The sequence below is a fragment of the Caenorhabditis remanei genome, chromosome II (genome assembly GCF_010183535.1).
Source record: "Caenorhabditis remanei strain PX506 chromosome II, whole genome shotgun sequence".
NCBI lineage: Eukaryota > Metazoa > Nematoda > Chromadorea > Rhabditida > Rhabditidae > Caenorhabditis > Caenorhabditis remanei.
Window position 1 is genome coordinate 6,050,238 of NC_071329.1, and position 24,791 is coordinate 6,075,028.

General features: G+C 39.9%; 10 protein-coding genes across 10 annotated transcripts; 4 read left to right on the top strand and 6 right to left on the bottom strand.

The window, feature by feature from the left end:
• Positions 1 to 841: 841 nt before the first annotated feature.
• Positions 842 to 2,496, bottom strand: GCK72_004798 (uncharacterized protein; the record flags this gene model as incomplete). The annotated part of the gene is made up of 3 exons (XM_003098238.2): positions 842 to 1,339; positions 1,390 to 1,668; positions 2,278 to 2,496. 3 exons carry the CDS (start codon positions 2,494 to 2,496, stop codon positions 842 to 844), a joined length of 996 nt encoding a protein of 331 aa, XP_003098286.2.
• Positions 2,497 to 3,077: 581 nt separating this feature from the next.
• On the bottom strand, positions 3,078 to 4,574 carry GCK72_004799 (uncharacterized protein; the record flags this gene model as incomplete). The annotated part of the gene is made up of 3 exons (XM_003098243.2): positions 3,078 to 3,587; positions 3,640 to 3,915; positions 4,347 to 4,574. The coding sequence occupies 3 exons, from the start codon at positions 4,572 to 4,574 to the stop codon at positions 3,078 to 3,080; spliced, it is 1,014 nt and encodes a 337-aa protein (XP_003098291.2).
• Positions 4,575 to 6,522: 1,948 nt separating this feature from the next.
• Positions 6,523 to 7,664, bottom strand: GCK72_004800 (uncharacterized protein; the record flags this gene model as incomplete). The annotated part of the gene is made up of 3 exons (XM_003098278.2): positions 6,523 to 7,023; positions 7,077 to 7,343; positions 7,425 to 7,664. 3 exons carry the CDS (start codon positions 7,662 to 7,664, stop codon positions 6,523 to 6,525), a joined length of 1,008 nt encoding a protein of 335 aa, XP_003098326.2.
• On the top strand, positions 7,488 to 7,718 carry GCK72_004801 (uncharacterized protein; the record flags this gene model as incomplete). The annotated part of the gene is made up of 1 exon (XM_053724896.1): positions 7,488 to 7,718. The coding sequence occupies one exon, from the start codon at positions 7,488 to 7,490 to the stop codon at positions 7,716 to 7,718; it is 231 nt and encodes a 76-aa protein (XP_053589090.1).
• A 938-nt stretch (positions 7,719 to 8,656) lies between these two features.
• On the bottom strand, positions 8,657 to 9,805 carry GCK72_004802 (uncharacterized protein; the record flags this gene model as incomplete). The annotated part of the gene is made up of 3 exons (XM_003098280.2): positions 8,657 to 9,157; positions 9,254 to 9,523; positions 9,572 to 9,805. The coding sequence occupies 3 exons, from the start codon at positions 9,803 to 9,805 to the stop codon at positions 8,657 to 8,659; spliced, it is 1,005 nt and encodes a 334-aa protein (XP_003098328.2).
• Positions 9,806 to 11,722: 1,917 nt separating this feature from the next.
• On the bottom strand, positions 11,723 to 13,740 carry GCK72_004803 (uncharacterized protein; the record flags this gene model as incomplete). Its single annotated transcript, XM_003098282.2, has 3 exons — positions 11,723 to 12,364; positions 12,416 to 12,694; positions 13,510 to 13,740. 3 exons carry the CDS (start codon positions 13,738 to 13,740, stop codon positions 11,723 to 11,725), a joined length of 1,152 nt encoding a protein of 383 aa, XP_003098330.2.
• Positions 13,741 to 16,885: 3,145 nt separating this feature from the next.
• Positions 16,886 to 17,466, top strand: GCK72_004804 (uncharacterized protein; the record flags this gene model as incomplete). Its single annotated transcript, XM_053724897.1, has 2 exons — positions 16,886 to 17,125; positions 17,176 to 17,466. The coding sequence occupies 2 exons, from the start codon at positions 16,886 to 16,888 to the stop codon at positions 17,464 to 17,466; spliced, it is 531 nt and encodes a 176-aa protein (XP_053589091.1).
• Positions 17,467 to 18,198: 732 nt separating this feature from the next.
• Positions 18,199 to 19,772, top strand: GCK72_004805 (uncharacterized protein; the record flags this gene model as incomplete). The annotated part of the gene is made up of 6 exons (XM_053724898.1): positions 18,199 to 18,386; positions 18,444 to 18,489; positions 18,554 to 19,009; positions 19,072 to 19,325; positions 19,371 to 19,519; positions 19,567 to 19,772. The coding sequence occupies 6 exons, from the start codon at positions 18,199 to 18,201 to the stop codon at positions 19,770 to 19,772; spliced, it is 1,299 nt and encodes a 432-aa protein (XP_053589092.1).
• Positions 19,773 to 20,723: 951 nt separating this feature from the next.
• Positions 20,724 to 22,990, top strand: GCK72_004806 (uncharacterized protein; the record flags this gene model as incomplete). Its single annotated transcript, XM_053724899.1, has 7 exons — positions 20,724 to 20,884; positions 20,942 to 21,450; positions 21,505 to 21,677; positions 21,731 to 21,907; positions 21,960 to 22,131; positions 22,179 to 22,425; positions 22,864 to 22,990. The coding sequence occupies 7 exons, from the start codon at positions 20,724 to 20,726 to the stop codon at positions 22,988 to 22,990; spliced, it is 1,566 nt and encodes a 521-aa protein (XP_053589093.1).
• Positions 22,991 to 23,321: 331 nt separating this feature from the next.
• Positions 23,322 to 24,716, bottom strand: GCK72_004807 (uncharacterized protein; the record flags this gene model as incomplete). The annotated part of the gene is made up of 2 exons (XM_003098276.2): positions 23,322 to 23,564; positions 24,477 to 24,716. 2 exons carry the CDS (start codon positions 24,714 to 24,716, stop codon positions 23,322 to 23,324), a joined length of 483 nt encoding a protein of 160 aa, XP_003098324.2.
• Between the last annotated feature and the right edge of the window lie 75 nt (positions 24,717 to 24,791).

Here is a 24,791-nt window from a genome sequence, read left to right on the forward strand (position 1 = left end):
ATATTATAGGTTAGCTTGGCGGTTATAAAACAATTTTTGATGTTCGAGCTTTTCTTTGAACTCTGAAAAAAAAACCCGCCGACGAAATTCGAAGTCCGGTATTTTGACTTTACTTCGGTATGACAAATACTTACCTTCTTACCTTTAAATCCATCTAAAAAAATATAATTTCTTATCATACCGAAGTAAAGAAAAACACAAGACTCGAATTTTTCGACAAAAAGCTAAAATTTAAGTTTATTGAGAAAATAACAACTTTTGTATTGAAAAAATAAGTTTCCGTAAGTTTAAATAGCTTTATTTTTATTTTTGAAGTTTGCCATTATCTGTTTTGTGCAAAAAGAATGAGGAAAATAGGTAAAAAACTTCGAGAAACGGAGAAAATGGGCCCGGACTTATAGAAAAAAATGTCGCGTCGATTTACGGTAAACAACACGCCCACGTGTAATTCCGGAGTGTCGTTGCGGCGGCCGGCCGCCACCCTCAAATATGGACCATACATGGAACGTATATGGGAGCCAAATGGGTGCACGCGCGGCCAGTACACAGAAAAGACGACCGCACATATACGCCACACGCGCGGTCCACTTTTCATTTAGGGACACATATAGGACGCTATTCTGGCACTTTCACATATAGGATTCCCAGCGGTTCACCTGTGTACGACCTTTTTTCGAAACTCTTACATTAACAGTTTTACAAAATGAGTCAGTGAAATAAAACTTGGCAGAAATCGACACTTGTGACAGGTCTAAAGCATTAGAATGTAGAGAAGATAGAGAAGGAGAGAGACAAGAAAAAATACAAAAAATACATGAAAATCCAAATATCAATAAAAGAATTATGGTTCATACGCTGGTGGTGCAGCAGTCTCCGACACCTCTAGCTCTTTTGCCTTGATCTCCAGAGCCTTCTTATCATCAATCTCTCCGATAATGACCGTTAAGAAGAACTCATTGCGCAAGAGAGTGTTCTCAACCTTCATTCCAATAAGCAACGAGTATCCGAAAGTCATGAGACCAGTTGCGAATGAAGCCGTCTTTGCCTTTTCGGGAATGACAACTGGAAGAGTGAAAGTGCCCTCGGAGTGTGGCTCAACACGAATCTTCATCTTATTAGTGGAGATTCTCTTCGAACAGTTCTTCTGTTGATCATCATTCAATGGGCAATTGTTTCTGAAGAAGGTCGCGCACGGAGTGTGTTGGTTACAAAGATGATAGTGAGCACGAGTGAAGAAGTCCGCGTAAATTTCCTTTACAGCCACACCACTGTTGTTGGTGATTAGGAATTCGAGGTCAAGTGGCTCTCCGAATTTGTAGGCTCTATGTGGCATGATAATCTGTAATTCAAGAATATATAGTATATCCAATATGATGTCCAACTACTCACCCTGAGCTTAATTGGTCCCGATGAGAAGAAAACTCCCGAGCTGAACAAGTGATCGTGGAACCACTTCTCTCTATTTCTCGACTTGCTCACTATCTCCTCCTCAACCGCTTTAGTGACAGTAAACTCCTCCTTAACTCTGGTCTTGAGACTCCATGGAATGTCGATGACAGCCTGCGCTCTGTAACAAGTGTTACCATTGCTTCCCTTGAAAGTTGGGGGACAGTCCTTGGGCAAGACAAATGAGAATGAGTAGACGTGCTTTCCAGCAGGGATTGGGGTCTGGAAAAAGAGGGTAAAGTTTGGTAAAAATTAGTTTTTATCAGGTTTGGGCGTAGGTTAGAAGTTTCAGATCTTTTATACGAAATTAGATTATCGTTTTGTAAATTTGAAAAACATTTCATGTTTTCAGTAGCTGCTTCCAACTTTTAAAGGCAATGCAGATTTAAAATCAATCAGTAATTTTGTGTATAGTTGAAAACAAAAATGTGTATAGTTAAAAACATAAATTTTGTGTATAGTTGAAAACACTTTTGTACGAAAATCAATCTCAAGAATTACAGCTAGTAAATGTTATTTCTACATCGACTTGACTAATTTTAGTGCACAACTGTAAAACTTTATATCAATTTGCTGGAACTCTCTCCAAATCGCCTACGGGAAAAATACCAATTACAAAAAAGAGCTCTGCTACATATTCTGTTAAGCTTGAAATTTTCGCGATAATCATTAAAGAAATCTCAAAAATTGAAAATTCCAATTTGACACTTAAAAATGTTTAGATGATACAGTAAGTCTTTAACTAGCTCATTTTTCTCTCAATTAACTGAATTCTGCTTAAAATTTCCAACATTTTGCTAGCAAAAACTCCGCCTCCCCTCTAAAACTAACCTTTCCGTCTTTTGAAACCCAAAGCATCTTCTCATCGTTGATCCAAGTGTGGTATTTGAGGGAAGGAAACTTGACATTCACCGACCGATTGTATCCCCACCAATTGACAAAAACCGATCTTGCCTTGAGTGGTTTGGCGAGGTCCAAAGTGACCGTTCCGGACACTTTGTCCCCTGGCATGTAGACCTCTTGGTCGAAAGTGATGACTGGTTTGACCATTCTGGAAGGAAGACGGTTGGAAGGAGGTCTTGTGAAAAAAAGATCAATAAATAAATGAAGAAAGAAATTTTGGAGATAAACAGAGCACCGCCTGGAACATGTGAGCAGAATGTGAGCCAAAAAAGGAGGCGTCTTTTGGAAATCAATAGGCAAGAGGACTAGAAGAGGCTAGTCAAAAAGAGCTGAGAAGAAAAGGCAACTACACTGTAGAAGAGAGGGCAGTGTCTCTCTTTCTCTTTATCTGCAGGTATGTCTTCTCGACGTCGGAGAAAAAGAGCGGACTAAGAGCATACATTTCTCTGGGTCTCCAGTATTCACGCACTATACCGAAAGCGGGTGAAGAGGACTCTTTTTCTCGACTCCTATGAGGGGCCATGTTTTTGAGTGGATGGGATAATGAGGGAAAATAGACAGAGTGAGAAATTCAATCGGGGTTCAACCGATAGTGGCAAGGCGAATTATAAATTATTATTATTATACAAAACTTTTATTAAACATTCAATAGACTGGAAATTAGGAGATAACTTGAATAAGAGATGGGTCTCACACAGGATTGTAAAAAATGTACAAAAAATACAGATTTATGGAGTGTAGGCTGGTGGCGCGGAGGTCTCCGAAACCTCTTGCTCCTTGGACTTCTCCTCACAAACAACCTCACTGGTTTCTTCCTTCTTCGCAACACGATCCCCGATGAAAGCTCCGAGTACCAGCCCATCCACTAAAATCTTATTCTCCACACGAACTCCAACGTAGAAGAAGTAATCCATAGACATGAGACCTGTCTTAAAATTTGGTGTCTTCGCCTCTGGTGGAATCACGAACGGCATGACGAAAGTGCCTTCCGAGTGTGGTGCGACGTAGACCTTTCGCTTTTCGCTAGCCATTTCTTTTCTGGCATTTTTGAACTCTTCGATACTCAATGGGCAAGAGAACCTATCTTTACATGGAGTTAGTTGACAACGATGATGATAGTGACCATGCTCGTTGAATTCGGCGAAGATTTGTCGGACAGCCGAACCACTGTGGTTGGTGATTTTGAATTCGATATTGACTTTCTCTCCAGGCTCGAACGCTAATTTGGGAATGGCTACCTGAACGTTTTGGATATTTGGTGATTAAAAAAATGAGTGTTATCAGTCTTACATCAAGTGTAATCGGTCCCGATGAAAAAATGAGTCCAGAATCAATCTTTCTGGTAAACTCCCAATCATATCCAGTTTCCCAGATGTCAAACTCATGTTTCATGTCTTTGGTGACGCAGAATTCCTTATCAACGATTTTCTTGAGTCTCCATGGTCTGTCAATGACAACTTCAACGGTGTACTCATTTCTTCCATTGAGTCCCACGAAGGTTGGTGGGGAATCCGCGGGAAGAATGAACGAGAATGGGTACTCGTGCTTTCCAGCAGGTAGCTCGTTCTGGAAAAATGAAGAAAATAGTTGTTTTTTAAAGAATAAAAACTATACAAACAATGCCTAAATTTTATCCAAAATTTTCAGTAGAAAAATTGAGGAATTGGAAGTTTTCATTAAAAAACCACCAACTTTGAGGTTGTGTTTCTTTTCCACTGATTGTGATTGTTCGATAACTTTTATTTTTGTAGGATGTGTAAGTCAGATCTAAACCATTAATTTTGTAGTTGACAACTACTCTCTAGATGGTTACGACTAATTGAAGTACTGTCTCTCAAAATGATTAACTTCTCGTGCTACCTATTGATTAGCTATTCCTTTCTAGTCAACTAAAAAAAGTTAAGCTAAGAATTTGATTTACTTTTTCTGTAAAAATTGGCACTATGAATAGTTCCATGACACACCCCAAAATGTTCAAGTTTCCATTCCCAACTAACCTTTCCATCCTTTGCCACCCAAACCATCTCGGTTCCATAGAAAATAGTCTTGGAGTTCGGATAAGAGATGAATTTGACTCCCCATGTACGAGAAAATCCCATCCAATAGATTTGCACCGATCGAGCTTTCATTGGTTTGGCGAGCTCCAGAGTGACCTTACCGGTCACTTTGTCTCCTGGCAGAAACTTTTTGTCGGGCTCATCGAAAGTGATGATTGGTTCGGCCATTCTGAAAGAGGAAGGGTATATATGTATTGAATTTGATGCAATGGGGGAGAAGAGAGAAATCGAGTTGAAGTGGGAAGGAAAAGGGAAAAAGAAGAGTAGAGGAAGGAGGAAGAATTTGCATAAACGTATAGAAAATCAATAAGCAAAATGTCTCGCAGAGAGAAGGACAGACCAGAAAACACAATGAACGATTGAAATCAAGAAGAAAAAAGTTCAACAATAAGAAAAAACAATGAAAAGATTTTCCGTTTTTCTTTTCCATCTCCTCCACTCTCTCCAGTTAATGAGGGAGGTCGGTCATCTCCACGAGGGGCCTAAAGCACACAACACTTTTCAACATCCTGTCTGCGTTTCCGAAATTCATATGATATTTTGGTGAAGAGAGTGTCCAAGAGATGTCTCTCTCCTCTTCTAACAACCCCCTATGTGAGGGACCATTGGACCGCCACGTTGTTAAATAGAAAGAATTGATGAGGGGTTAGGAAATGAGAAAGGAAGGAATAGAGAAATAGGGTAAGGGGTATTCTGTGTGAATAGGAAGATAAGATACCAAAATAAAGGCGTTCGAGATGTTCTGAACCGAGGGCGAAATTGTACTTTTTTTCTATTTTTGATTGATTAACCTTCACGTATCGAGAATGCGTAAATAAATAATAATAACAAAAACCGATGTTTTTTGAAGCAGATGTGCAGACATGGAGAAAGTAAGAAATTCAGTAAGTTAGATGGTCGGTTCAGAACACAATGCAGAAGCTGAATCATCAGAGAAGAAATGGTCTTGACATGATAATTTCAAAACTGCTATCGAAGTGAACAAAATGATACATACTAGAAACATCAATTTGACTTATTTCATGCCCGTACACAAAACAGGGAAGAGAAGAGCGGGTGATCGATGTTCATGCCGGTTCCCTAAATCTGATGATACCATTTCTATTTAATTAAAATAGTTGGTTGAATTAATGATAATTTTGAAAAATTCGATTAAAAAAAATAATGAGAATGGCTACATCGTATATATTTACTCGTTTGAAAATTCTTAGCATTTGGCCATTTCAGACAAAATCTAGTACCACTAAAAGACTATTTATTTAGGCATATCCACTTGACAAAGGCTTTCTTCAAGAGTGTGACGCGTTGTTATAGGCCTTCCCAGGATTACATATTTTTGAAGAAGTGTACTTGAAAAGGCTCAAAGGCTCAATTTTTGTAGTTGAGGACTTTTTGGCTTAAGCTCTTCCTGGAAAGTTACACCTATTCAAAGGACATGCCCTTAAAATTTATTGGTAGCAAAATTTATTCTCAAGGTTAGTTTATTAATTCTTACAGATTTCAAAACTAAAGAAGATTATAACTTTTCCTTACTCTATTAAACTATGTTTCACAGCATGTAGCTTCCCTCCATACTTCTTACGGGTACCCGATCACACTCAACGATCACTGAAATGTTATTGAGACTGAAGTAACCAGACACACTGTCCCTTGGCAGTTACAGAAGGTTATAATAGTTTTAAAGTTCATCGTTCTCTTGAGAAGCTGTCTAGACCCTCACAAATGTCGCGTGAAAACCTGAAATGCATTTACACTTTAAAAGATTAAACTTTAAAACAAATGACAAAACACAAGACATTCAAAAGGTTAATCTACCTTTCACTACTCCATCAAAATCAAAAATAATTCCAAATAAATGAGTTTTATTTCGTTTTTTCCAAATAATGTACAGTTTTACAAAAAAAAATCACGTCGGATATGGGAGAATGTATTGGTGGTTCACCAGGAACAGCATTGACCGGGATTGGTCCTAGACGGGGGTCCAATGGTTTATCACAAAAAGTTTCAGAAACTTTTAAGATAAGACCAGGACAGGTGCGACTACAGTAGGACGGTTGAGGGATTATAAATATGAATTGAGTTGTTTTGAAGAGAGAGAGAGAGAGAGACAAAACGCTTATGGAGAATAGGCTGGTGGAGCTTCCGGGAACTCCAAGCCGAGCGCCTCGTGCTCCTTGTTTCTCTCGGCGAGTCGTTCCTCATCGAGGTCTCCAATCGATACACGGAATGTGACGGTTTCTGACAAAGTGTTGGCGACACGAATTCCAATTCCGAAGAAGTATCCGAACGACATGAGTCCCGACTCGAAAGATGGCTGAGTTGCACGAACTGGAAGATTGAACGATATGTTGTAGGTTCCCTCGGAGTGTGGAGCCAAGTCGATTGGGAGTTGAATTGGCTTTCCGTAGTACGTCTTCTTGAGAATTTGATGATCGACACTCAATGGACACGAGTCTCTGGTGAAGCTGCATGCACTCGGTTGACTGCGAGAGTGATAGTGAGTACGCTTTCCGAGTTGAGCGAAAAGAGTCTTGACTCGCGAGCCACTGTTATTGGTGATGTCGAAGATCAGATTGACAGGGTCTCCTGGCTTGAAGACTTGTTTTGCCATGTGGCACTGAAATGAAAACTTGGGATGAGAGGACCCTGGACAATGTTGAACTAGCTCACCTTGACAATGACCGGTCCCGATTGGAAGATAATTCCCGAGTTGAAGCGGCAACGGTAAATCCATGGGAAGTCGTTGGCGAAGACAAACTCCATGTCGCGGTTGACGATGAATCTCTCGACGACTCGGTTCTTGATGTTCCATGGGCGGTCGATTTCGACTTCGACCTTGTACTTGTTCTCTCCGTTGGTGCCCTTGAAAGTCGGTGGGCACTCCATTGGCAAGACGAAGCAGAATGGGTACTCGTGCTTGCCAGCAGGGAGCTCGTTCTGGAAATAGGAAAGGATTAGGGAAATGTCACTCTAGACTCGCTGAGATGCCGCCCGCTACTAGAAACTATCCCAACTAACCTCTCCATCCTTGGCACACCAAACCATCTCACTCTTCTTGAAAAGAGTCTTGCAGCACGATGGATGAAGGAGCTTGATTCCCCAAGTCTTGGTGGTTCCAGACCAGTTGATTATCACGGAACGAGCTTTCAATGGTTTGGCATTGTCCACGGTGACAATTCCGGAGACTCGGTCTCCCGGAAGATAAGTTTTCTTGGGATTCTCGTCGAAGGTGATGGTTGGTTTGAAGAAGAACGACATTCTGGAAATAAAGTGTTTTTCACAGAAGAAGAAGGAAGTTGTGAGCAGTTTTAATGGTTTCTAAGAAAAGTATTTTCTTGGAAAGGTTTCTGGCGCCTCGAGAGAACAACGTAAACAGCGAAAAACACCGCTGCAGCGCCGCTGATCGATAGAGCTAGAGAAGGAGAGGCAAACTAGCCAATTCTCTTCTTTTCCGTCTGACAGCATCTGGGTTGGCGGAGAAGTTGGGCGGAGAAGAGAGGAATGCGCGAAGAAGGAAAGGGGGGGGGCTAGAGAGCCGATGAGCACAGGCTCTCTACGTGTAGTGCTTCATGTCTGCGTCTCCAGGATTCTGGTGATATTTTCGAAAGAATGGCTTCTTTCTTAATCCTTTTTCGTGGTATAAAAGAAGAGGGGCGCAGAGGGAAGGTATGGATTGTTTTTTGAGAAGATGAGGAAGAGAAATGGAATTGGGATTGAGAATAATAAGAAATGAGGGAAGAAGTGGAAAATGGAGAATCAAGAAATGAGGTAATTCAAAAGATAAGAAAATATATTAGGATGAGTATTATAAATATAAAAAAGGTTTTTCGGTCACACAGACAGAAAAGTGAAATTGGAATTGAGAAAAATAACAAATGAGGAATGTGAATAGAGAAGGAATAACGAATATAAAAAGGGAAAAGTGGTTTTCGTACAAACACACAGAGACACAGACATTGAGATTCTGAGAAAAAAAGTAATTCATAAATGAGAAACAAACAATAAGTAAATATTAGAAAATTGAGCATCAGGACTCCCGTACACACAGGCACACAGACAGACACAGAAAATCAGATAGTCAGAACCTTGTATTACATACAAGTCATTAAAAACATACGGACCTAGAAAAACTGACCAAATATATTTTATTTTTTCAATTCGACAAATATTTTCAGTAGTATCACAAATGTTTTTCGGAGATTAAAAATGAAAGAACGGATTTGAAAAACATGTTGAATAGAAGTGAAGAATCACTCCTCATAAGCAGGTGGAGCATCGACGGCTGGCTTCTTTTCTTCACTAATCTTATCTGCTCCGAGCAACATCTCGTCACCCATCTCTCCCATGTACAAAGTGCACATCATTGCCTTGTCAACCGAGTTCTTCGAGCGGAATCCGAATTCCATAAAGTAGCCGTGAGTGATGAGACCTGAGTGGAAACTTGGAGTAGTTTCATTGTCGGGGAACGTGAATGGCATGGAGTAGGTCTGCTCCGAGTACGGTCCCAAACTGATTTTCATCTTCTCCGCGTTTCTAACCTTATTCCTGACATTAGCCTGTTGGAAGCACGAGAGTGGGCAGGTGTGGTTGTAGAACTCCTTACATGGAGATTGCTGAACGCGAGCGTGATAGTGAGTTCGTTTGTAGAACTTGGCGAATATACGACGGATCTCTTCGGAGCTGTTGTTTGCGACGTGGAATGTTAGGTCAATGGTTTGTCCAGGGAGGAAAACGAGGCTGTTGAGAGTGACCTGGAAGATAAAACCATATAAAACTCGGATTATCTATCAAGAGCTATGTAGCATTGGTGTCGAATAAAACGCTAATCTCCACTGAACACCACTCACCTTCATAGTCACTGGCCCGTTCGAGAAGATTAGTCCTGAACGAAGATCCGTCTTGAAGAACCAATCGTTGATGCCCATTCTCATCGGCAACTCCAACTTCCGGGTCACCTGGAACTCTCCCTCTGCCTTCAAGTCGAACTTGCGTGGGCGATCAATCATGACTTTGACCTTATAGTCGACCTTTCCAAGGAGTCCGTGGAAAGTTGGCAAACAATCCTTCGGCAAATTGATAGAGAACTTGATTTTGTGATTGCCAGCTGGGATTTTATTCTGAATACTGATGAGTAATAGCGGCACCATCATATATTCAATACTAACCTGTCCTTCCTTGGCGACCCATGTCACCTGCGTCTTGTTAAACATGTACTTGACACATGGGAGCTCGAACAAGTTGACACCGGAAACTTTGCTCTTTCCTCTCCAGGAAACGACGATGGAGCGCGCTTCGAGAGGCTTCTCATTGTTGATAGTGATGACTCCGGTGACGTTGTCACCCGGGTAGTATGGTTTGTCGGTTTGGTCGAAGGTGATGATCGGGCGGGAGAGAGACATCGTCTGGAATTTGGAAAGAGGTGATGGTGATTGGAGAAGAAGGAAGAAAACAAATGTAGGTCACCAAATATGAGTAACGGAATTTCAAGAGTGTAGAAAGAAACGTTGATGATATGAGTTAATCTAAAGTTTTCAATACGGCCTGAAAAATCATAACCCAGTCTGGAATTGTATAAACTGGTTTAGGATAGCTTAGTATGACTAGGTGTCGCCCACATGTGACAGTATGGCATTTTACGGTTCGACGTAGTCTAGGCTGAGTTAAAAATGATTTGCTCCGACCATAACGACGGCGAGGCGTGAGCCAGCACTGTTATTCAGGAGAGGAAACGGTACAAGAATGATCCGTATGAATTGCCGATGTGCTCACTAACAGAACGGAAAATCGAAGCTAATTTTAACAAAAATAACAACATTTGAAGCCTTATAAGAATTGCTCGTTTTAGCTCTTCCGTAGAGAATGATCACTTCAAAATTAAGATGTAACGCGACAGGTTTCATCCCAAAACATCCTCAAATCGTGATTTAAAAAAACGGGTACAAACACTCTCAATACGCGGAGCCTTCTTTCTCTCAACATGATAGCGTTGCCCCCAGCAACCCAACTCATCAAGAGCCGTGAGCCGGTGAGTGAGCAAGTTTTGAGCACAATGAGTGAGTACAACACACTCACGTTTCTTTTTTTGTATTGATTAGAGCAGTGTCTCGTCTTCTACTTCTCCACCCACTGACGACGACGGCTTTTGATATTCGAGCTATGTTCGTGTTATGCAAATGTGAAGGGAGAATGTATATGTGTATGAAGTTGGAAGTGAATAGAGAGAGGCGTGGGGATGCGAAAAAGACGAGGCAGGTGTCTGGATTAGGAGATTGGATTAGGAGTTTATATTTGGCTAAGGCACTGAAATATTTCCGTCTTCTCTCGAATGGACAAATGAATTCGAAATGAAAAAGTTTGAGATATTTTTTGTTGATAGGATTGATATCATCTAACATAAACAATGAGAGTGTCATGTTTCAAAAAAGAGGCGTGTAAGAATAGATACGAAAATGTAAACTATCATGAAGATAGTTTATTAAAAAAATGCAGTTTATCCGAATAGTCCAGGTGTACTATCAACGGGAGTGTCAGGGGTAATAATATGAAAGCAACGAACAATTTGAAATACTCACCATTGACAGATGTCATAGACTTTTTTTTGCTAGCAACATGTGTTTAAAACAGGGAGACAGTTCTAGGCCACGGCCACATCGGCCATTCAAATGTTTTTGAAAACACTTACTGTTAAACACGTGGGAGATAGCATACCAGGTTCATGGGACTTGAGCTGGAGTCAGACCAAAACAAAAATTTTGAAATTTTCATGGAGGAACGATTCTGAAGATGCCAACCAAACAAACTCTTTGATTGTTCACCCTGCAATTTATCTCTCTGGTAACATAACAGATTTTATGAAACGAGATAAAACTCTGATTCTCAAAAAGCGAACAATTGCTTCCATATTTACATACTTTATTAAGTTTCTCCAGTTACTGTAGCTGTGGGAAAGCATAGAGGGGGGGGGGGGGTGAAAGGGGATTTCAAAAGCAAAACAAAATTAGAAGCGGCGATAAGAAAGATGCAAACTTGAGCAGTGACAAGAAAAACATTTTAAAATGTCGAACATAAAAAAGGCCCAGGCTGAAAAATGAAGAGATCTCAAGTCATTTGAGATGATTCCGCAAAAAACGAAGCAGCCAGAGAAAGGGAAACGAAACATTGATTGCACTGTGAGACAAACTGAAGAAGATCATGAACTGATGAGGCAGGATTCTGACAAATAAGTCAGTTTTCAACTTTTTAAAAGTCTTGTTTCAGGAAACTTACTTATTCGGATGATTTGTTGAAGAAAAGTTGAGTTTGACCAGCTATCAAGTTTATCTCTCTCGAGCTTGATTGACTTCCGCATATCTTGGTGGTGGGTCCTCCATGTCTTCAATTTCTGCATAGGTTGGTGGCTCCTCGGTCTCTTCGTAAGCATTAAAAACAGGATTGTAAATTTGTAGTACACGTCGATTGTTTCTGCATCTTGGTGCCCAGAGTGTGGTTGGAGCCACATTCAGAATCTGTCCGATGTTTCTTGGATTCTCGACCGTCGGGAATTCGAGTGGAGCTGATACTTGAGGTACTGTGGTGGGGGTATAAGCTTCATCGATAATGTCAATTGTCATATTGAAATCGACATTTGGTGTAAGGAGTCCATTGGTGGAGATGATCACGCAGAGGAAATAGGAGACTGTCATGATTTCCGAATTGAATGATGAGTAGATGGTGTCCGGGAGAGTCAGTTGGTGGCTGACATGGCGATTCATTCCAGGTTGGATAGTGAGTCGATGTGAACTGATTTGAAGGACCTTCGAGACATCCGTGGTATGACAGAAACGAGCAGAAGTGAAGTATTGAACCTTGCGCCAGAGCTCCACTTTCACTTTCTCGACTGTCCTGGAGCTCTGGTTCTCAATGAAGCTCTCGACATTCACTTCAGTTCCCGGGATGAGATAGCTGTGATCCAGGGACGACTGAAATTATAATTGCTCTTAAAATTGCATTTCTATTATAGGGAAACTAACTTTATAATGAATCCTTCCAAGATTTCCAAATAAGGATCCATTGACTCTCAATGAGTATATTTGAGATCGTCGATTCTGCAAATCTCTCCAGTCGAATTCATCGAGACCACCGATGACTTTGATCATTTTTTGAGTGCGGATAGTGATTTTTCCCGGTCTCACCACAGACAGTTCAACCAGATATTTGATGTCTCCGAATCGAGACCAGAATGATGGTGGAATGTTGTCGGGAAGTCTGTAGGTGAAGTTGAACCGATGTGATCCAGCAGCCATGTGGGTCTGAAAAGAGAGTTACTAAAGGAGAAAAGTTTGATGAGAGTTTTCGACGTGTCTTTGGCGCTTTTTTAAACATTTTCAAAACGAGAATGCGTCAAAGGTGCGCCAGTATTCATATATCGAAGTCAACTAATCTGACGTATTTATTGACAAGATTTTTTGAAATAATTTTAGTGAGAATCGGTACGCCAAAAACTTTTAAAAACATCAAAATTCTGGCACGCCTTTGACGCGTTTTATTACATCACTTTCTGATTTTTGTGCCATAAACGCGTCAAAGACACGCCAAAACAAAAGAAAGTTCGGTTTTCTTATGTTTTCGTATCTGTCGCGCCTTTGGAGCGTATGATTTTGTTACTTTTTTATTTTTCTGCTGTTTACGCATTCAAAGATACACCAGCACAAAAGAAAATTAGGTTTTAAAAAATTTTTTCGTGTCTGGCGCGCCTTTGACGCTTATCATTTGTTCACTTTATGATTTTTGCGTTGTGCTCTGTATGGATGTCTGTGTGTCTGTTGATCCGTGTGTCAGCAACTCTGCTTTTTATAAATTTAAAAACATCGTGTGCTTCTGGCATCGTGTTTTCAGATTTATCTAATTTTTTTTAACATGAGGGATTATTTTCCGAAATTTCTGCATGACTGTTCTAATATCTGCATGTCCGAATGTCTGTCCCAATGCCTGTCTGTCCAGTTGTCTGTGTATCAAAATGTATATCTCTCCAAACTTTCTTCTGAGCGAAGTTTGAATATGTGTCTGCCCGAGTGTCTATCTGTCCTGATGTCTGTTCCCACTCAAGTCCCCCAACCCAACTAACCTGTTGTGATAATGCATAGAACAGATACTTCTCCTTATCGAAGTAATGCCAATACCCAGCCCGTGGCATTCCATTCCATCTCGTGCGTGCTTCTCCTTTGAAGCGACATATTATCGCTGTGACGTGATAGTCCCGTGGTGCATTCAACGAGACAGTCCCACGGACTATCTCCCCGGGCTTGAAACGTTCCTGGTTTCCATCGAATTCGATGTTGTCCGGTGTCAGTTGCATGTCTGAAAAAAGAAATTATATTATTAATAAGGGAGAGGAAAAAATAGTTTGATGAGGAGAGAAGAGATAGAAAAAATAAAGCCCAGCGTGGCGAAAGACATTATTGTTTAATCAATTGGCAATTAATCACCCAATTATGACTAACATTAAACTTTACAAGCAATAGTAAATGAATGATGAAAAAGGAAAAAATTCGGAAAGTATTGTCCTACGGGCTCGGCGAGCAACATGGGCGGCGCTTGATTCTTTTTTGATCGTCGTCAGTTAAAAGGATACGCAGACAGATCAAAAAGACTATGGTTCTAGTCTAGGCTCCGCCTCCGAAGAGTGGCGGTGTTGTGTTAGCAAAAGGTAATGGAGAAGGATTAGAGAAATGTCACTTGAATTTTCACATTAGACTTGTCAAGAGAATAAAAATAAATAGAAACACAGGGGGAGGGCACTGAAAATTGTCAGGCTGAGTTCAACCCAAAAAGTTCTATTCACTGTCTGCCTTAGGAATTTTTAGAACAAGATGAACCGATTTAGTATGAGTCATGCTTATAAACTGGTGCCGCTATAATAGAGGCACAGTCGAAAAACAGTTTTTACAGGATGGTCCAAGAGAATGCATGCTCTCAACTTTTTTTTAAATGCATATTCTTAGGACACGAGCCAATTAAAACAGGTTCAAAATCTATCATAAATATACCGTAAAACCTGTAATAGAGGTGCACCCACAAGCAAAAGTTTGAACAAGTGCCGGCGGGACAGTACACCGTTTATGACATATGTTCATGACAAGACCCCAAAAGGGGTATCAAACTAAAAAAAAGAAATCTGGGTGGAAAACATCAAGAATGGAAAGAGGAGCCACCTGTTGAACACATGTAACTCGTACCAGTCTATTTCGAAAGAATCGAAAAGGAAAAAGCAAAACGAGAATGTATGTGCCGGTACTATCCTTTTATATCTTGAGGACTTGTTTTCAAGTGAAAAGCTGAAGATGTTCAATTTGTAAACACATATATTGTAAACAGACTAAAAAGCATATATATATGGAAAATCTGGAAAATTGATTTGTTCACATTTTATTGGCGCACACAGAACATCGCGACATAATCGAATAAAAATTCCGAATTCCTTGTCTCAATAGAATTTTTTGTCATTTCAAAATCTCACAACTAACAATTCAAATATTATCAGGCGAAGTGTGCATTTCAAACCGGTGTCCTTTAAACGATAATTATTCTAACGATTCTGTTGACAGTCCACTCTATTCAACTCCTTTCCATTCGAAAACGTCAGGGATTAATGGTATTATCCTGGTTGCTCACTACGTTGGACATTTATCATGGGGCCGAAGGAATTGAATTTTTTCAATCGATCCTAACAAGAAGAAATTAAAGAAAACTGAATTCAGGAAAAAAACGAACTTGAGGATTTTTATTATTATTCTAGAGGTGTTCAAGATAAAACTGGTCATAGGGATGCTCTCACTAACAAGAGTTTAAGACTCATAAAAGTTCTCTGAACAGACTCTTCTAGACATTTCTTTTATAGAGGGGTGTCGTTATAATATAGTTTTTACGGTGCGCCGCTTTGAACAAACACACCTCTATCGCAGGTTTTAAGGTAAATCGCTTCCAAAACTCTTGATGATCAATGGTTCTCACAGTTTCAGAAACAGTATCTGATATTTTGTCTTGTTTTCGGATATGTATACTGTCACATGGTTGTTGCTCTAGTTCTGGTACCCGGTTATCACTCACAATCAATATTGGACAGACATCTCAGCAATAATGGGAAACTAAAGCTGACGATGATTAGGTGGTATCAAAAATTGTCAAGAATCGAGTTTCGCCATAAGACTGTTTCCTCAGGACGGACTCCAAATACAATTATTCAGGATTATTTCCGTCTAGAAACTTTTGACATATTCTTCGTTCTTGCCACATGAAACAACTCTCTGGAAAATTTCACAGAGTATGTCTACCTAGGTCGTCATCATTATCATCACTAAACACGTCATGTACCATATATATGATTTTCAAGATCTCACTTTCGTTTTCTCAATTTTACTTCTTGTTTTCTTTTCATCCGAGCCTACTACATGATCGTCTATGGATCTCGAGCGAAAGGGGGAGGGGCGTAGTCTAGATTCTCACTTTGCTCTTTTCATTCTCGATTCCTTCAAAATCTACTGGTACGAGTTACATGTGTCCAACAGGTGGATCCTCTCAATGTTTTTCAATCGAATTTCTCGTTTTTTTAAGTTGGATACCCTCCCGAAGAACATCTGCCATATATTTTTTTTTGGATTTCTGTCCTACTTTTAGCCCCAAGTGGTAAACAAAGCCATCGAAATAATGAAACCGAAATGGGAAAGTGAGATATAAAGGGAAAAGTGAGCAACACATAAGGGAGTGAGGGATGCCAAAAAAAATTGTTTGAATAATGGTTTTAAAATGGAGCAGTGATGTAGTGTAAACCATAATACCTGAGTTATGCATGAGTTACGACCACTTTGAGAATTAAATGCTACAGACTCCGCGGTAGTTTTTTCAGCACAAAAACATGGGAAACAAATAAAAAAGATAGTTTCTCACGAATCAGCCACAATTTGCATACAGTTCCAATACATTTTCTGAAAGACGAGCTGCCTAAGAAAACCATTGGCAGATTTCATATGCGAAACAAGTGGTTATTTTTCTTTTTTTTTCTTTTGATATGATGTCTTTTTTTCAATTCTTATTGGAACCTTGACAAAATTCAAAGATCTTATTTGTTAGGTTTTGTTCTAGTTTGTGTTCATCTTGTCAGATAGCTGATTATGATAGTTCTGTGTACACGTTTGCTATTATGGCGTGCCTAGATCTCTCTGGCAGATGTTGGTCACGCAACTCTCCGCCGTCTTCGGACAGATGTTTGTTCCTCAAGGGGGCGGAGCCAACTTTTGTGATTGGTTCTACCGAAATATCTGCAATGACACTCATTTTTACACTTTAAGTAGTTTTTGTACACTTGTAAACCTTGCTCTCCAGCCAGTATCCCACTTTTCTAATTTGTTTGTTTAGTGCTGTCTTTTTTCGAATTTTATGAAGTTTTTCTTATTTTTAACCTTCCCAAGTCAAAGTTTTCCGAACCCAATTTTATTTTTTTCAGAATGAACAATATCCTCTCACCAGCTTGCATCATCTTCGACGGAGAAGACAAGCCCTACTTCCCTGGGGATACAGTAACCGGAGTGATCGCCATCAATCTTCTCAAAACTGAGGACGCTCGTTTCCTCAAACTCATCTGGATTGGAAAGGCTCACACCGGATGGCTCACTTCGGTGGACAGTTCATGCACCAAGCGTTTCATGGAGGATTACTGCTATCTGTGGATGTCTGAAGATGGATTGGTTAGTTGCTTGTTTTATACGAAACATTCAATAATATCTACTGATTTCAGAACAAGATGCCAGCCGGCTCGTACACATTTCCGTTCTCTTTTAAACTGCTCGACACGTTCCCACCAAGTTTCCGTGGAGACTCTGGATACATCAAGTACAAAGTCAAGGTCGAGTTGGATCGTCCAAAGAATTTCAACTTGGGCGTGGAGAAAATGTTCACTGTCAGCAAGAAAGTGGAGATTTCTCCTGATATCTTGGAGAAAGGACTGAAGTTCAGAGAGGAGAAAATGATCATCGGACGTATCTTCAACAAGGGATTAGTCGAGGTTCTGGTGAGTAAAATCTTATGAAATTATAGGATACTTGGGCGGGGTTCCGAAATTTTTCTCAGGGCTATCTCTAGGGGCTCTCAGCTAGGGGTTCTCAGAACTATCTGAAATTATATAAACCGGAAACTACACAGGGATGTAGCAAGTTATAAGTTAGGAAAACGTAATGAGGAGATCTGGAAACTGTTTCACCGATATGAATCCAGGTTCTTCTGAAACAGTTTTTCAGATTTAGGTGTACTAAACTGGTTGAACTTTTGCGTTAACATTATTATCAGATCCAAAAATTCTTACTCGAATTTTGGAATGTTAATATTATATAACTTGACTTCCAATTTATTGCCAACCTGTGTAAATATACAATACCCCTACCGAATGCATTCACAATTTGTTCTTTCCTTTTCAATTCTTTCGAAATAGACTGGTACAAGTAGTATGTGTGTGACAGGTGGCTCTCCTCTCGATTTTTTTTGTTTCTCAACAAGATTTCTCTCTTTTTTAAATTAAAATAGGTACATATCCTATTGGCTCTTAAGAAGAACATCTGTCAAAAAGGGCGCCCTATTCCCTTTTCGACCTTTGGCACTTATCTGATCTTTTGGGATTAAACATTGGGAGAAAGAGGGAATGAAGATTTGGAATAAGACAATGTGATTTTCAGGTTTCCTATCCAGCTCTCTTCGTCCCGGGTAGCACCGTTGATTTGATGGTCAAGGTCCAAAACACGAGTGGATTCATTGGGTCTTCTTCCCAATGAATCCCGACTCGCCTGATGAGCATTCTCACAACCGAACAGCTAAGTTGGTGGCAACTGTTCTGCAAGGACAAGGTTCCGTAAAGAATGAAAAGGTGGAGTGGAGTGGAATCGTGTTGTCAGAGTTGATAAGAGCTGAGAAGTTTAAAGGAGGCATTTGTGGAGATAAGGATATGAACTACTGTAGGTTGATTGGGAGAGGAGAAGGGAGGAAATGAAAATGATTTACAGACCAATTCATCAGTTACTTAAACAGAGTGCGGAAGAATTACTTGAAAAATGATGAAGAGGTAAGGCAGGACGTTTCGTCTTAAAACCGAGACGTTTTAAAACCAAGCCATTCCTACATTTCAGCCGTTATCATGGAAAATGCTCCCTGCTCAGAAGGATCATTTATCTTTTGTGGTCTCCTTCAAGACTCATTCCACCTGGGGATACTCAGTCACCCTAACCTACCTCGTACAAATGGAATTGATTGTGGAACGCGGTTGGGGTCATTTCGACATCATTGGAATCGAAGAAGTCGGAGCGTGCACCGAACACGGAACAGTCCAAATGGATCAAACGGATGTTGGTGTTAATCTATCGGATACAGAGCAAAAAGATATATTGCAATGGATGAGATTCCTTGACTACTATGATAAGGTGCCGGAAGGAGTGATTTCATCGGATTGGCTCATGTTTCTTGCGGGGGATGAAGAGTTTGCTGGAAGTGTTTGTATCGATGAAAACCAAGTGGAACTCAAGAGAGAAGAAATGAGGAACTGGTGGAAGAATTTCGTTAAAATGTATCATCCGCCAGCTGGATGGGTGAGTTAATGGGAACAATGTACCCTGAATTCTCGGAGTTTTTCTAAACTTCTGAATTTCAGAAAAACTACACAACATCCAATCTGATTGGTTCGGAAGAGAAAAAACACACGTTCCGTATCAATATGATTGTCCAGATTGGAGACAAAGAGAGTCATCCGTTGGAGACGTTTGATTATAAACTTTTATTGAATCATAATCTAGGTAAATTTGGAAATATTGATCGATTTGAAGTGATGTGTAAACCGACGCCGATAAGTGAGCAAGAGAAAATGACAAATCATGCGAAGGCTTATAAAGAAGTTATAGGAAGGAGGTATGTGATGTGTTAACTCGTCTCCGAACAATCATACATTTTCAGACTTCAAAAGATTATGAAAAGTCCTGAAATGTGGTATAAATCTATTGATACTCTGAAAGATCTGGCTAGTCCCAAAGGATATGAGATTCTGAATTGTGCGGGAAAACGAACTGCTCTCGATGAGCCAAAGATCACAACTAATGACTTTGGTACATATTCTAAAGACTACAAATAACATTTTTGCTGTGTTTTCCAGCAAAAGTTGAGCACAGTTTTTGGGAGGCAAACAAGGAAACGAATGGTAGAATGGAGGGATATGATCTGGAGTCTCCAAACTCCATCTCCATAGGAATCAAAGAAAAAATAAAACTAGAGATCTGGATAGTCTGGACACCATTCAAGGAGAACGAAGCGCATGAATCAGAGTGGAAGTTTGATTTGGAGTGGGATAAACGTCTTTAGTTTTTATATATCAAGAAAGTGGATTTCGGATGTCCGAAGACTGGACACGCGACAAAATATTACAGTAGTTTGAGAAAACATCTACTTTGTCAGAGCAAGTTGTGTAATTACAATGAGCTAGAGGAGAATGGAAGCATCTTCAAGGATATTTAACTTGGGAAAATGAGAATAAAGTTATATGGGGTTACTTTGATTCTATTTATTTGAGCAAGACGATTTTACTAGTTATAAAATGTTGAACTGAAAAGCCCGCAGTCTGAAAATCTAGACAACTGAATATCTTGCCCTTCCAGAAATCCAGAAATATTGGTATTCAGGTATGCAGAAATTTTATAATAGAACGGGAGAGTTTGGAATCTGATAATTCACATATCTCCAGATCTTGAAACCTGAAAATCTGAAATTAGTTATATCTGAAAATATTTGAAGCCTGCTATTAGAAAATCAAAATTTCAAACAATCTAGAGAAAACTCGAAAATTCAGAAACCAAAAGTTCCCATCATTCAGTAATTTGAGTAATTGAATATGAGAATATCTTCTTTTAAAATCAAGTAAACCCGCAATTTTAAAAAACAAAAACCTAAAAAAGAGATTATTAGCATATCTGAAACACTGAAAGTTCAAAAATCAAAATAGTTTTTATCTAGAGCGATCAGGTCCTTTTGAGAACATTTTGATGTTTCTCTACCTATATTTCTGAAATTCTACTGAACTCACCTACAAACTTCAGGATTCTTGAGTTTACGCGAACCAAACCCCTATAAAACTAGAATTGAGCCGCTTGTGCACCCTTCACACTCCATAGTTCACAATTCGCCTACAACAGGTGATACCTCCACTCCCGAAACATCATCATTTCGATTTGCATAATCAGTAGTATAAAACTATCGGTGGCGACCAATGAAGAGAAAAAATTGTAACCTTTCTGGTTCACTATCACTATTATCAAAATGTCAGCCTCGTCTGAAACAACTGTCACTTCGGTGTCCTCGTTAGGCAACGATGTGGCCGTAGATCATGAAAAAGAAGAAAGAAGATATGGATGTCTGGGTGGAAATCGCTATATCGTCTTGGTCATCGCATTGTTTTTCTTGTCGTTTATGCTATCCTCGTAAGTTTTTTTTCGATTTCGCCTCTACTTTGTATTTTTTCAAGTACTGTTTTTTAGAATCATCTGCTATAACGCCTCCTACGTCTCCATGGTAAACCTTCACTCCTCTCCCTATTGGGATGACTTCATTAAATCCAACAAATCAATCGATGAGATCAACTGGAACGACCCTGATCTCCCGTTATCTCAAAGACGATTCGCCTTTGACACAGCTCAAAAAAGTCTGGGCTTCGCAGCTGGATTCCTTGGCGCCATCGCCGCAGTCGTCCCAATGTCTCGCCTAACCGCTCGTTTTGGATGCCACAAAGTCATGACACTTAGTGGAATTTTTGGAACGGTTTTAGTGTTTATTAGCCCGGTCGTGGTCTCCTGGAGTTTCCCGGTGTTTCTTGTGTTGCGTGTCCTTCAAGGGATCACTTTGGCTAACTTGTTCACAACAGCTGGAGTTGTAGTAAACGAATGGGCCGCTATGAATGAGAAAGGGTTGTTTATCTCAGTACTTTCGGCTCATGTGGAAATGGGAGCAGTCTTCACTATGCCAGTTTCAGGAGCTCTCGCTACTAGTGGTAAGTTCTGAAAACCAGAAGAATTTGAAAGCACTCATTCACTTTTCTCTTCAGCCGGCTGGCCATGGGTATTCTATCTTCACGGTGCTATCCTTGGAGCTCTAACCATTTTATGGGCGGTCTACTACAGAGATCGCGCTGTCAAGCATCCATTTGTTCAGCGGAAGGAATGGCGGAAGATTAGTTTTGGCAAGAGACTCAATCAAGTTGGAAAGGGAGCTAATGATGTAATACTGTAGCTTCCGCTCGGTCCCTAATCCTAATCCCAATTTTCTTTCAGACCCCAATCCGCAAAATTGTCTCTTCCATTGTCATCTGGGGTGTGTGGATTGCTGTGATTGGTAATTTTCTGGTATCCCAATTCTCTATCTCATATGCACCCATCTATCTCCGTGGAGTCATTGGATGCACACCAACAGAGGCAGGACTTCTGACTCTAATCCCAATGGCTTGTTTGGTAAGTTTTTTTCAAGGTGGTGACTGTAGCCCTATAATTTTTTCTTTTTCAGCTCGTCATCAAATTCAGCACCGGATTCTTCTCAGACCGCATAAAATCTATCTCAGATCTCACTAAAATGAAAATGTTCAACTCTTGTGCTCTTCTCGGATCCTCGATTTTCTTTATTATTCTGGCATGCTCAAGTCCTGGTAGAAACAAGGTTTTGGATGTTATCTTGTTGTGTAAGTCACTAAAAATTAGCCGAAATTAGGAAAAATAGAGGTTTCAGCGATTCCAATGGCTCTCCTTGGCTTCTCATCCGGTGGTTATAGTAAATGTGCAGTGATGGTTTCCGGGCAATATTCTCCATTTGTGATGTCAATTGTGCAGATCATCGCCTGCTCTTCACTAATGGCTGGATCCTTCCTGGTTCCTGCTCTGACTCCAACTGATAGTTTTAGTGAATGGCAGAGGGTTTTCATGGTTTATGGAGCTGTTTTGGCAATTACCAATACTATTTTTATAGTTTTCGCTAGGTGAGTAATTGGGATTTCATTTGGCTAACTAGGGAAGATCATGGAGTCCGTTTGGAGTTATAAGACTAAACCTATATCATTAAAAAGCTGACCCTTGAGATCTGGTATAAAACTGTTTGTTCAAACATGAATATTACTTGGATCTCCCCAAATATAGAAAATAGTTCATTTGAACTTTGGTTTCAACTTTCATCAGGATCTAGGTTCACATTGTACGAATCGGTTCACAACAATAGGAAATGTGTTCAATAACATTTGAAAAACTTATTCATGGTGGTCAATAAGGAATTTCCATATTTCTTTCTCTATTTGCGTACATTTTGGCAACCTTTAGTGTACACATTTGGTCAAAAAACCCTTTGATACCCTTCAACATACATACGAGATATATAGTTTTTGAAAACCTGAATCTTTATCCTCTTCAATATTTATTTTCAGAGCCGAACCTGCCAAATGGGCACAACAAAAAGGGGACCTAACCCTAGCCGAGGCGGTTATGGGTTGTGAGCAAAAACCAGTGGAGACAGTGTCAGATCCTGAGTCTGGATTACCAAGGGGCATCTGAATAATTTTTTTTTTCTCATTTCAATACTCACCATTACAAAAATCTCACTTCAAAATCTCATTGCTTGTTTTTATTATTCACTGCATAATCTTTGATTGTTTCGTTTTTTTTTCTTTTCTTTGTTTCGTTTTTTAATAAACATTTGATGATTTTATCTGTTTGTTTATTGAAAGCCCATAAAGCATGAGTCACAAGAAATTGGGTCATGGAATCAATTAAAAAAAAGAATTTACGATAAAGCTCTATCACATGAAAAAATAATTATAGTAAAATTCTGAAAGCATCTATAAATAAATAAAACACCCCGAAAACATAAACGTTGTCTGTCCTCTCACTCCTCATAGTTCGGTGGTGGCATACGATCGAAGCTGGAATACGACGGGAGTTCCGATTGTTTTGCCACCAAAAAGTTCTTTCGGACGAAATAGTTGATTCTCATTGGTCTTACAATCTTCACGGAGACAAAATAGCGGACATATCCAGTGGCTGGTGGTTTTGGAGAGTATGATGGTAAAAGCTTCTCGGGGAGTTGGAAGGAAAATGGGAAGCGGTGGTGACCAGCGGGCAGTTTGTTCTGAAAAAGGAAACCATAGGTTGCAGTTGTATGCTAATCTGGGGAAGACGGAAAAAAAGCGAACATAATCAGAAACCCCGTTTCAGAACTAAATGAGAACATACTAAAGCATTAAATCAACCTGAACCAGATGGTTCTGATCTGGGCAAGTTCCGAAAATGACTGTTATAACTCGTAATGGTTCGGATCAGGGACGACACTAAAAAACATAAGGAAACGCATACGTGTAATATTTGCGCCCCGAAATCTAGCTCTCCTATATTTCAGGCTCAGGTATTAACTTCAAAGGCATTCCCAAGTAAAATAATTGTGCGGTCTACAATCTTCCATTCTTTACTATTTGCTCTCTTAACAGCACCGTACTCCTTGCGGCCCCTTTAACTCTACATAACACCAAAGAAACAAATAATTTTCATCCTAATACGGAGAAGGCTCCGTCTCTCATATTCTGCATACGTAATCACTCTTGATTGCTTAACAGTTTTTCTTTTCCACCCCAACACCCTCGTATGTACATAGCAGCAAATCAGTGTCCATTCTTGCCATTTGTACCTGTTTCTTTACTCCTGGTCAGCCGCTTCCTTTTTTAGGCTTTTATTTTCTTCCTGTGTGTAGAGGGCCTACGACTGAAGGACTTCGTTTTTCAGGTTTTTTTCTAGAATTTGAACTAGCCGAACTCTTTTGTCACTGTGTCTCAGTTTTGCTCGCATGATCTTTTTCGGACCATCTTAATAGCGAAATAACATTTAGCTAGCTGTGAGTTTCCGATCGAGATAGCAGATTCCTATCAACATTATTCATGAAACATCGTTTTCCTTACTTTCTCATATTATCAGTCGTGCTTAAACCCCTCCTCTCTCAAGAATCCTACAGACCAGTTACAATCCCAGTTTTCTTCCCCTAATTACTCACCAATCCATTATCTGCTCTCCACGCAATCGTATGATCCGAGAAGTACGAAAATGACTTGTGATGCTCTCCATTGTCTCCACGAATATGAGTAGCCAGCACATCTCCTCTCCACGAGATTTTCAAGCGGCTAGCTCTCAGGTCTTTCTCGAAATGGAGAACGATTGTTCCGGTGACGATGTCTCCAGGGAAGTAGTGAGGACAGTCGTAGTGAATGCAAGATTGAGAGATGTTGGCGAACATCTGGAAATAGATAGAAAATAGAGGAAGTATGAGAACGTGTTGAACAAAAATTGAAATGTGAAAGAATGAGAGCTA